Raw genomic sequence first — 12,763 nt, 5'->3', positions numbered from 1 at the left:
TCATACAGGTCAGTGTCTCCAAATATCTATTAGAAATTCCTCATTAAAAAACAATAATCGTGGAGGAATTTTTATGCTATGTTATGTTTGTTACATAAAAAAAAAAAAAAAAAAAAATGCTACTGGATAAAAGCGTCCGCTAAAATGACTAAGATGTAAATTAGGCTCCGCCCCTTATAGCACTCTGTTTATTGCCACACCAGAGCGCCGCTTAAGCATAGATCTCGCGAGATGCCTCGCGAACACAGCAACAAGACAACCAAAATAAAGTGAGCACAACAAACCCGGAGCATGATGGCGGCGTTGCTGCTGCGCCGGGACAAGAGAACCACCGCCGCCCACCTGAAGGCAGACCTCCAGCGGGCCGACAACAGCTCGGGGCTGCGACAGCTGCGGGAGCTGCTGGACACCGTACTGGACCCGGAGCGCGGCTCGGACCCGGACCCGGAGGGGCTGGACTGGTGTAAATGGCTGCTGGCCGGAGGGGACGCTTTCGACGAGTTCTGCCGGACCGTCCGATCCTACGATAACGCCACCCTCTGCGGGCTGGTGTGGACTGCCAACTTCGTGGCCTACCGTTGCCGGACTTGCGGCATCTCTCCGTGCATGTCGTTGTGTGCGGAGTGCTTCAATAACAGCGATCACACGGGCCATGATTTTAACATGTTCCGGAGTCAGGCCGGCGGGGCCTGTGACTGCGGGGACGGGAACGTGATGAAAGAGAGCGGGTCAGTAGCCACTCTGAGCGGACATCTGACTGACTGACAGGGGCTGTGACTCAAACCCTTGAGTCTGACTACACGGACAGCTTTATTGGGGTGTCATAGCATGGGCGCATCCCGAGTCAGATTTGGATGTCATAACACAGGCGCAAACAAAACCAGAAGCGTTTTTGGGGATCATAGTGTCATTGCAATCTGCCTATCTTGCTATTGTTACTACTATCATTATTATTATTATTAGGCATCATAACATATGCGTGTCCCAAATCAGCTGCAGAATTTGAGAGGTCATAATTTTAATTACGTGAGATTGTAGGTGAATTTTGAATTTGCAGTATTTTAGGATTTTGAACATCCAAGCTGTCTAACTTACCTGCTCTTTAGTATTTTCCAGTAGAGTTCATTGGCGTGGCGGTTCAGGTGCATGCATAGGAGAGTTCTGAATAAGCAGGCATTTTTTTGGACATCATAGTATGAAACCTAGTGAGCTGCCTATAACTTACCTAGATATCATAATATAGGTTCATCCCGAGTCGGTAGATGTTTTGGGCATCATATTATAGGCACCATCAAAATCAGCAGCATTTTTGGGATCAGTCTCTGGCAGTTTTCCTAAGGCACGTTTATAAAAGCTACTTTAATGTCCTAATTAAACTAAGGTCAAATCTTGGCTTAATCTAAGCCCTGTCTGTGAAACCAGGCCTATAACTAATAAATAATATTAATACAGCCGAATTGCATGCTGAACACCTAGATGTTAATGTACACATCATCTTACAAATTACGTCTTCTTGCAAAAACACGTCATCTTGCAACGCCAAGGTCATGGGTTCGATTCCCAGGAAAAGCAAGAACGGATAAGATTGTAAAATGTGTAGTTGTGTACCTACCTTGAAATGCAATGTAAGTCGCTTTGGATAAAAGCGTCTGCCAAATGCATCAATGTAAATATAACTGGAACGTCTATAGTCATAATCAGCAAAAAATGTAGACTCATTATGTTGATCACATTATAGGTGCGTTCTGTTTCAGCAGCAATGTCGCCATCATAGGAGTACCCCGAATAAACAGGATTTTTGGGCATCATAGTATCATACCTAGTGAGCTGTAGTGTCTATACCTAGACAACATTTCTGGGAATCATAGCCTATATAGGCAGATCCTGTGTCAGAAATGTTATTAGGCGTCATTGTCTCAAATCTAGTGAGCCGCCTGCATGGATAGCATAATTGGACAGTCTAAATTAGCAGTATTCTAGGTTTTTGTGCATCTTATAAAGCTAGTGACCCGACTACCTACGACAGTGCTTCCCAACCTGGTTCCCGAAGGCACACCAACACTGCACATTTTCAAACACAACTGATTCAACTCATCAGCTTGTTAGTAGAGACTCCAAGATAAAAAATGTATGGGTCAGATAATGCCCGATACAGACGCTGTGATTTCAGCAATCCTGCAAGATCGTTACAAATCACACTACGACATGGATCTGATAAACTTGGGTACGACATGTTTGTAGACTGAGCGATGATGACTACACCTTCTGAATCGTAGGCTACGACGCAAGTTAGTATAAGAATAAAACCTCATCAGCATGCGCTAGTGTAAAACAAATAGAGCAAGATGAATCGCACTCTGTGGTTTTTATGTGCGCTAAAAAATAGAGGAAGAGGAGAATATAGACGTGGTCATGGCTTGGGAAAAGAGGCCATCTTGGCATGTACGTTTTTCAAATGGAGCTCGAGGTAAGTAGTTTTAAGTTTTAGTGCCGTCGTGTCGCGTTGATCAATACTCCATTTCATGTTGCATTTTTATTGGCTAGTCAGTAGACGTTGATCATAGCAGCAAACCCACTGTGTGATCATGCTAAATTTATGACACTGTCCAAAAATGATCACAAAATGATCTTTGGTCGCCGTGACAACAGCCTCTCCCTGTATGACGTAGGACCACCATTTAGGAGCCATGACCACAGAAATCACCACGATTGGTTATATTTCGTCTGGGACAGCCCAAAATCGTACAATGTATACCGGGCATTAGAGAGACATCCAGAATGTGCGCTGCCTCTAGGAATAGGATTGGGAAATACTGACCTACGGCATTGTGTCACTTACACATCTGCAATCAGCAGCATTTTGGGCCATCATGGCCTCCAGCGTAGTGCACTGATCGGGGCATCACATGTATCTATCCCGGATCAGCAGCACCTCAAACCTAGTGTGCGTCTGCCTACCGATCCATAGTCATTGAGCATCAAATCTTCTAAATCTGCATCATTTCTGTCATGATATTTATAGGGGTGTTTTGGTTCAGCGTTATTTTTGGGCACTGTAGGCAATTCCCAAATTGGCAGCAGTTTTGAGTCTCAGCATTACCTGTACTCTGCTGTTCTGAATCAGCATCAGCAGCAGTATTTCAAACCTAGTGAACCTGGCATCATATAATAGGTGTGTACCTCGTCAGAAACATTTCTGAGCATCTAACAGCAGCGGTTATGGGCACCACGGCATGTCCCAAATCATCAAACGTTTTGGCTGTCAAAGATGTGACGGGAATGGCCAGATTATACTAATATACAGATTATACAATGAAAAAACATGCAATTTTTATTTACACTTCATTTCGATGGTCCTCTATAGACATTCTACTGACTGAGTAACTTGTCAACTACATGTCAACCAACTCATGGAGTATTTAGTAGACTAGTAGTGTTAGGGTTCATGTTAGTAGAGTAAGTTGACGTAATTGCCAAGTTATTTGTATTATTATTATTATATGATTTATCTGTTGGGGAGCATCACTATAAAGTGTTAGCAGATATTAATCAGACAATACTCTATTGACTGGTAGTTGACATGCAGTTGCAAAGTCACTTGCAGTTAATGTAATGTCTAAAGTGGACCATTAAAATAAAGTGTAACCTAATATTAACTTTGAAATAATTTTCACTCAGAAATTGCTTGTTAATTTGACAAATAGTTACAAAGAAATGACAAGTAGCACATTAAATTAAACATGAAATTCAAGTAGAAAGACTAAAATAATAGTTTTTCCTTGTAAAACGTACTCCAATAATCTGTTTTATTTACAACTTTTTTTTTTTTACAGTTCTTTCTGTATCAACACATTTTTCGGCCATGTTACATGCATTCATTCTTGTCGTTATTTTAATGCCGCACACTAATGGTAACTAGTAAAACTGGTAAAAGCACGTTCCACTGAAATGTTGAGCACAGGCTCCTGGTTTTCGGCACAGCTGTGCATTGATTGATGCACATGCTCTAACACAAGAGTCCGGGGCTGTCAGGGGAGGGTAACCGTGTGGCACCGGATCACTGCCTTACAGAGAGTGCCACAGTCTGGGCTATTTTTAACTCCCCCTCAGGGTCAGTGACGGGTCTCTTCCCTTGCTTCTCTCACACCGCACAGGGCCTTCACTTCAACAGCTCAGCGTGTAGAGGTTCAGATATGGGGCTGGGTATGACTGCTGTCAGCTGGAGCTCAAAAGATTCACTGTATTTGATCAGTAAAGGGTGTGATTATCGTGAAGCGTTCCGCTCTGCAGGAATGAGGATATAGACGGTTTTATTATTGGTAGATGTTTACTGCGAAGAGACACTTTTGCTTTTGCTCTGGAGACTGACATCACACTAATCACATGTTCTTTCTGATTCATAGTGACTGTAAACTCAATTATCTGACCTCTCATTTAAAGAAGAGAATCATGGCTTTTTTAGTCCTGTTCACTGCCAATAAAAAAATACAAATAAATTCTGATTAAAATTTTAAAGTGCTGAGAGTTTCATATCAAAGTTTATTGAGAGTATTGGATGGGAGGTGCACTACAAATAATTTTTTTGTCTAAATTAAAATTTACAATAATTTTTTGTCTTCATTTAAATCTGCATGCACGATATATCGGCTACCATATCGGTATCGGCTGACATATGGTAATTTTATTTATGTTATCATTCCGATAAGAAAATTTGGCCGATATATTAAAGCCAATAAATAATGTATTATTTCCTTCAGCTTCTCCATGATGTTTTTGAATGGCTTGAAATATGATTGGAATCATATAGGCTACATAAAATTATGTAATTATAAAAGTGTTCTTGGGACATGGTTTTTAATTGTGAGACTTTTGTTTTTGTTACTCTCAGAAATTATATAAAAATTTACCAGCCAATATATCGGTTATCGGCTTTCATATAAAGAATTATCGGTATCAACCAAAATGTATATCAGTGTATCCTTAATTTAAATTACATTTTACTTTTTCGATAGGCTGTTACTCTCGGAAGTACTTAAAAAAATCTTTCATTTCAATTTCCATGTGACATTAATAGCCTTTTTTTTTGTGAGGAGAAATCCACCAATAAGATTCCCATGAAGGATCAAGTCTTTCTCTCTACTCTCCCAGTCTACTCGCATATTTCTATACTGAAGTAACATTTTTAAATAAAGAGTTTTGTGCTTCATATATATATATATATATATATATATATGGGGGAAATGAATTAGAAACATACTTCATATGAGCACTGATAATGTTGATCACTTACTGTTTCATGGTGTTATGGATCAACTAGTGTTCCAGCACTTCTTTTATCCCTACACCACCACCATGATGTTAGTGATAGACTTGCATATTGTATTTGCTTGTAGTGCATCAATCTGTTGACCTTCACAAAAAAAAGTGTAATGTTAGACATTTTTATTGATTACAATGAAAACAGGATTTTTGTATTGTATTGTAAACTGCAAATGACTCTGCTGACATGTTCAATTCTAATTCACATGCTCTTGTGTGACAGGTTTTGTAGTAGGCATCGATTAAAAACGGGAGAGAACGTGCCATCAGTCCCTTGGGATCTGCTGCTCATGTCTGAGATGGTGCTGCCGCGGTTTATCATCACGATCATCCAGTACCTGAGAGACGGCTACACTGAACCAGGTGAGGACATCACATCTCAATGCCCATGTGCTGTTCTAACTTCCTTAAAGACCCCATAAAATGGCTTCACATGCACACAAGGTTTGCCAGCTAAAGGCTGTTCTGTTAATTTATGGGAATTTATGGGAATGCACTACATGGCCACAAAGCTATGAAATAAAAGACACAATTTAATTTCATGGGTTTTTCAGTGTTTAGTTTGGAGCCGTTTGAGTAGATTCAGGTCTTAAACTGACCAGACGTATTGTGAAGCAACAAATAAGATAATCTGCAATAATACAATAATGCTTTAGTCAACAGCTTTCTCTGTGCTTTTGCATAATATCAGTCCCATGTGTATGGCATGTACTGGCTGAGGCTGCTAATCGTGCCCACTGGGATAACATATGCTGCTTTATTTTGTCTCGCACACAAACATCTTATCATGTGCCTGCAGAGTCGGCCGCTGACCGAGATCTGCAGAAGGTCCTGCAGCAGTTGGAGCCGCACATATCCTTCTTAGAAGAGCTCACCAAGATGGGCGGGGCCATGCGCACCGTTCTCACCAAGATCTTAACCAATCAGCAGACCTTTAAAGAACTGAGCATGGGTGAGTATGCAATGTGAATGTTTTATTGACTGTAGTTGTTGTTATATGCATCGATCAACAAAGTTCTGTTTCCAGTCATTGGTTCTTACTTTCTTTTTGTTACTGGGTTTTATCATTTTCCCCTGAGGTCTACATATAACGTTTTTGTTTTTGTTTAGTTTTCTCCACGCTTGTCCTTGTTTATTTATTTGACCATTTTCCACCCTCTCTTTGACCCTAGAATTAAAAATGCTGTTTTTGCTGCTTTGACTTTAAGACCTATATATGCTAATTAATGATTGGCTGTCCTCTTCGAATGTGAGAACTAACTTAGAGGTTGTGTTTCCTGTCCTATCAAAATATACTTTTTAACCGTCCATCCTTTAATAATGTGCCACTGCAAATGATCAGGAATCTTAAACTTATCAGGGAAATAAACTTCAGCTACTTGTTTTTAACACAAGAAGTAGGGCTGTTAAACGATTAATCGCATCCAAAATAAATGTGTGTGTACTATGTATAATTATTTTGTATATATAAATACACACACGTTCACATATTTAAGAAAATGTGTTATTTATATATCAAATATTTATAAATTATATATAAATCTATATACAGTATATACATGCAAATATTTTTTTAATTATATACAAGCATGTTTGTGTATTTAAATATATAAAATAATTATACATAGTACACACACATTTATTATGTAAACACAAACTTTTATTTTGGATGCGATTAATCGTTAACAGCCCTAACAAGAAGCCTTAAACGCCACAATATTCTGCAACTTTCCCTTAACTAACTTGTACAATTAGGAACTGGAGTAGTATCTTTCTCTTCTGCTGTTAGGATAATAGCGTCTTCACCTCACTTTTGAAGTCGACATGGAATATGAAATAATTTTTCAAAATGCATGTTATAGATCTTATTGTAAATTATTTAGTACTCTTAAACTCGCTCGCATTCATTTGCCTCCACTTTTGAGTGCAGTGCCCACATCTCGACATTTTGTTTTCTGTTTTGATAAACGGTTACACTTGGCTGTACATCACAATAAGGAAGAAAAGCTCTCATCATGACTTTGAAATTAAGCTTCTTTATTTGCATCTAGTCACTTTTCTACCGTCCGACCAAACCGTTCTCATTGCTCAACCGATCCATTCCGTGCCGATCCGGCCCAGCCGTTACGGATATGGTTTAATTTTCCACTGTGGGGCTGATGAGCTCTTTGGAATGTAATATGAATGCGTTAGTCGTTGTATTGGTAATGCAAGAGTTTACAAACAGTATGAGATGTAAATAGCGATCATGATATAGAGCATGATCAGATTTTCTTTTAATTTTATATTACTAACTTGCTTTAACTTCACTCAAATAGCACGGTTGTCCAGCTACAAAGAAACTGGCAGACAGGTGACAGACAAGTGACCAATCCTGAGTGGCGACGTCACTAAACGCATTCTACCAGCACGGTTAGCCAATTCCGGGCCGAAAACGGGTCATAATCGTGCCGTGCCGCACCAAGCTCAAGGGGAAATATAGCTGGAAACGTTCGGCCAGATTTATGGTTCCATGAAGAAACTTTAACATCCATGAAACCTTTCCATTCCACAAGAACTGTTTGCTGAAAGGTTCTTTGGGGAACCTGAAATGGTTCTTCTATGGCATCACTGTGAAAACCCCCTTTTAGAACCTTTATTTTTTTATATTGTATCCTATATCCTACTTCCTCATTATTTATATTTTTTCGGTTTGGTTTTTGATTTCATAAATCCAATTTTTAATCAAGCTGTAATTGTACAGTAGCTATTAGCTCTCATAATAGGCTTTTTGGACAGAGGACATTTTTTTTTTTGGTTCTTTTTCACACTTTCAAATTGACCAAAAGGGAGTTTAAAATGATTTGGGACAGTGTTCACACATCTATATCGCCCCACTCCCACAGGTCAAGAGGAGAATGTTTTTGCAAAGAGGAACTATGAGAAGTATTTGTCAGCACTGAAGAGTTCGGGTCTGGTGTCGGTGGAGGAGAAAGGAGCAGGAGGAGCTGGCGCTGGGACAGCAACAGACACTTCAGCAGGAGCAGGAGCACTCAGCCTGCTGGGTAACACTGCCGTCTCCTCTGTGCTTTACCTGACCGTAGAGATGTGTTGTCATCCTCTTTGTTGAATAGCGTAGAGTGGTCAAAAAGTACAGACTTTCAAATGTTGAATTTGAAATTCTGAAATTTTTTAAATCGTGAAATTGTGAGTGCTTTTGAGCGGAATCGTAAACACCTCTGATTGGCCATTGTGTTCACACGCTCATCAGATATGTCTGTGATTGGCTACAATGATCAACACACTGGAGAGTTCGAGACCACACGGAAGTGTTTGATTTTTTTTTTTTAAACTAGCATTTGAAAGGACCGGTCCGTTGATAGACGCCTGCTTTCAAACACTCCCGTGTGTTTCTGTGCAAGCGCTCCGTGAAGAGCGCCATTGATGTATATTTACAACATGTTTTTGAAGCGTTGATCATTGTAGCCAATCACAGACCTATCCGATGAGCGCGTACAATGACCATTATACAATGGTATGAGAGGCGTTTACGATTCCGCTCAAAGCGTCACATTTTTTAAATTTCAGTCCCGAACTCTAGAATAGCGTATCGATAACTCTTGGATGCTACGGTAACATGGTTTTAATATTTTGCTACATTTTTGTGGCAACTACTTTTTTTATTTTAGGAGCTACTGCTGCTGCCAGTCTGGAGGACTCTAGCAAAGAGGTAGGCACACAGACTTCTGGGATAGATCGAACAGCAACCAGTCAGAACAAACACTGCAGGGTGTGTCTGCCCATTGTGTTATTGTTGGGAACTCGGCTTTATTTTGGCCGCTTTAGCAACGTGAACTTATTGTCAAAGGGGATTGTTTTAGCGGGGCTCGTCGTTGAGTAGAGTGTGTCGACTGAAGTGTTTGATGTATCTGTTTGACAGGAGGATCAGGACGGGCTGCAGGGTGTGGGACAGAGGAAAAGAGTGAAGCTCAGTAGCAGTACCAAAGGTACATCTCATTACATCTCATCATCATACTTAAATCTTGTTGGCATTTATTTTTAATTACATGTCCTTGCTCTTTTCCTGTTTTGTTAGATCCATCCATAATGGACACTCTAAAACATAAATGTTTTTTAGAAGAGTTATTGTTTTGGACTATTAAGTATGAATTTCCTCAGAAGATGGTCACTTTTTTGCTCAACATGTTGCCAGATCAGGATTATAAGGTATTTGATGCTCTTAAACTTATTACTTATTATATGCAGGATCCAACATGAACCTGTGGTTTGTTTAAAGAGGCCATATGATGCTTTTTACTGGTATGTGTCTAATGTATCTGTTTGTGATGCATAAAGTCTGCAAGGTCTTCCACAAAAGGGATTTATTATATCTAACAGAGAACACTGTTCCAGAACTGCCTGAAGCATCAAATGAAGTCCAGATATTGTTTCTGCAACCGTCTGCGTCACAATTTGAGTTAGCATAATGCCCGCCCAAAGGCATGCACGGAGAAGGAAGGCAAGGCTTCAGTGAATTGTTGTCATGGCATTTCGGATGTTGGTTCCGATCGATCATCTGCTTAATCATTTGCATTTTCCGAATCTGACTTCGACTCAAACTGATATGGTAAAACCAAAGACACGATTAACTGTGAGTTTACAATTGCTTTAGAAGCCTTAGAAGCTGAAACTCATATTATGGTAAAGTCGCATCACACGCTTGAGGTATTTATTTATTTATTTTCACAACACACTGGGTCAACTGGCCAATCGAAACACTCTGAGCTTTTCAGAAGGAGGGGCTTTGTAGAAACCAGAACTCAATTGACCCTTCGCAGGGAGCTTGATTGACAGGTGATCTGACCAATCATACTTCGCCATCCGCCATTTTGTCCGACAAAGCAGTCAGGAGAGTTAGTAGATTAACATGGGAGGATTTTAACTTGAATAACGTGTGTACTGACGCCTTTCCGCGGTTAAAACAACATTCCTTCTGATGTTCATTCATGTTTATTTGATGCTATAAATGAACTAGAAGGAAGAGATGATCGGTTCACGAGCAGCTTTAGAGGCTCTACAGCGATCTGTCACGACACATTAAAGAGCCACAAAACCGTATTTATTGTTTAAATTTCTTTTTTTTTAAATGACCAAATTTGAAAGGTGAGACTTTGTTTAATATCAAACGTAACCCAAAAGTAAGCTCTTCTGTCCTGTCTGTCAGCATGTTGTCAGTCTCCTCTCTGCTCCGCGATGTATTTTTCACTGCGTGAGATCATGATGTGGCGTGAGAGCGGCGTAGCTTGTCGGACATAGCAACAGTAACTAAAGGGGGCGGGTCTTTGCGAACGGTCAATTAGAGCATTTCAGACAAACTAGGAATAGAGGTGCTGCAATAATTTGCAGTATGTGGAAAAGTAATGTTTTTTTAAACAGTAAAACATGTTAACCTATTCTAATACACCGTTAAACAAAATAAGGACCTTTTAAAATGGCATCATTTGACTTCTTGAAAGTTAAACTGTAAATCTCTGGTAAATGTAGAAAATTTTGCCATTTCCTACTTTGTATGGTATTGGGTAGTATTGTACCAACCAACTGTTAGTAGGTTCTTAACTACTAGTTACTAAGTTTGTACTTAATTTTTGTTCTTAAGGCAGAACGTAGCCTAGTAGGTTGTAAGCTCTCCGTAAAGTAATGCGTAGTCGCATATGCGGTGAACTTTCAGTGATCCAATAGCAGCCTTCAAATTTGTGAGCAGAAGTTGTTGAAACGCTGTGAATTTCAGTTTGCCCCGTTAAGTTTGATTTGATTGACAATTTTTTATACAACTGTTCGACGGCACAAGTGTGTAAATAAATACTGTAAAAAAACAACAACGTAGTGTCTTTAAAAACACTCTTTTGTGCGGAACTACTTTCTTTTGCCACGGATACAAATCTCAAGTTGACCGTTCAACAGCCCAAGCCTCCTTTACTAACTCTAAAATGTCAGTTTTATGAGAGAGATCGACTAAGCGAGTGTATTACCTGCATTTAACTGATGTTCTTCAGGTCAATCTTATTCATAATCTCAAAATCAGTTTGAATATGGGAGGAAAGCGATTTCTTTGTCTTCAACGGTCTGGAGCTCACATCTTTTATCAAATAGGTGCTATGTTTATATGTAAGTCACATATTTGAGGTTTAAATAACTACATTCTCACCTAAAAAAACTCTTAAACTACATTCCGTGACACAACAACAGTAGTATTTGTAAAATGATGGTGTTTGCTCATCCCCCATGACACTCGCTGTGAGAAAAAAGCTGCAAGCGGAGTGATACGATGGGTGAAATGTCTCCTGTAGTGTTAATGGTAGAATATTGCATGGCTGGTAAAGGCTCTCAGCCAATCAGAATCGAGAACCAGAACGAACTGTTGTATTAATGTAAATATCATATAAAAAAAACATGTATACTGTATATGTTTGCAAAGTTTCTTGGGGGAACGCAATGGTTTTGCAATGATCGCAGAATTTCTAGGGAACATATAATCAATTTGCGAGAGTATGCAAAAGCAGTGAAACACATTTCCTCCCATGTCATATATCAAATGTTTAGTAGTGTGTAAATAGTTATACATTTGCATATATAACTTATTTATAGCTGGTGCAAACAGCATATGATCTCTAAAGAACCAAATTGCATTGTTCTAATATTGGTTTTATACTTTTTTTTTCTTTCTTTTTTTATAATTTAATTTATAATATAGTTTTTTACCAAAATGTGTACTTACTTCTCCTGTGCCACAGATCACGTTCACTAAAACATTTGTTCAACACTACGCCTTCATCATGAAGACCCTCATGAAGAGCCACGAGTCCGACACCATGTCCAACCGTATCGTTCACATCAGCGTTCAGCTCTTCAGTAACGAGGAGCTGGCGAGACACGTCACGGAGGAGTGCCATTTACTGGACATCATGGTCACTGTGCTTCTCTACATGATGGAGAGCTGCCTTATCAAGAGCGAACTGCAAGGTAACCCAAGAAAACAACCAGAGAAATGTATGCTACCAGTCCCACTGTTGATGTACTGAACACTGTATGCACATTTCTTGAGGCGACACCTGGATGACCGCCTACATTTCCAGAAGTGTAAAATGTTTTGAAATGTCTTCTATCTGTGTTTTTTAATGTCACAGATGAGGAGAATAATCGTCATGTGGTGGTAAACTGTGGTGAAGCTCTACTGAAGAATAACACCTACTGGCCTTTAGTTAGTGATTTTATTAATATCCTCTCACACCAAAGTGTGGCCAAGCGCTTCCTGGAGGATCGTTCTCTGCTGCTGCTCTGGATGAGCTTCGTCTCCTACTTCCAAGGTCAGTAACTGACAGGAAATCCTGCGGTCATAGACGCTGTTTTTGTTTCAAAGTCTGTGGTGCTGTTTTTTCCTAGTTCTATGAATGGCACAATGAGAATG

The 12,763-nt window shown here is 39.6% G+C and overlaps 1 protein-coding gene across 4 annotated transcripts in view; it reads left to right on the top strand.

Moving 5' to 3' along the window:
• The first annotated feature begins 217 nt into the window (after positions 1–217).
• The window catches only part of ubr3 (ubiquitin protein ligase E3 component n-recognin 3), a 92,064-nt gene continuing 79,518 nt past the window's right edge, over positions 218–12,763 (top strand). For all 4 annotated transcript variants that reach the window (XM_079617569.1, XM_079617567.1, XM_079617568.1 and 1 more), the window contains exons 1-9: positions 218–728; positions 5,543–5,682; positions 6,119–6,271; positions 8,205–8,363; positions 8,988–9,028; positions 9,239–9,305; positions 9,395–9,525; positions 12,090–12,318; positions 12,483–12,662. In XM_079617569.1, the coding sequence (XP_079473695.1) occupies positions 292–728; positions 5,543–5,682; positions 6,119–6,271; positions 8,205–8,363; positions 8,988–9,028; positions 9,239–9,305; positions 9,395–9,525; positions 12,090–12,318; positions 12,483–12,662 (1,537 nt within the window). In that variant the 5' untranslated portion in view covers positions 218–291. The remainder of the gene's footprint in view (positions 729–5,542; positions 5,683–6,118; positions 6,272–8,204; positions 8,364–8,987; positions 9,029–9,238; positions 9,306–9,394; positions 9,526–12,089; positions 12,319–12,482; positions 12,663–12,763) is intronic.

Source organism: Phoxinus phoxinus (assembly GCF_949152265.1).
Source record: "Phoxinus phoxinus genome assembly, chromosome: 7".
Lineage (NCBI taxonomy): Eukaryota > Metazoa > Chordata > Actinopteri > Cypriniformes > Leuciscidae > Phoxinus > Phoxinus phoxinus.
This window is presented reverse-complemented; position numbering and strand designations above follow the sequence as displayed.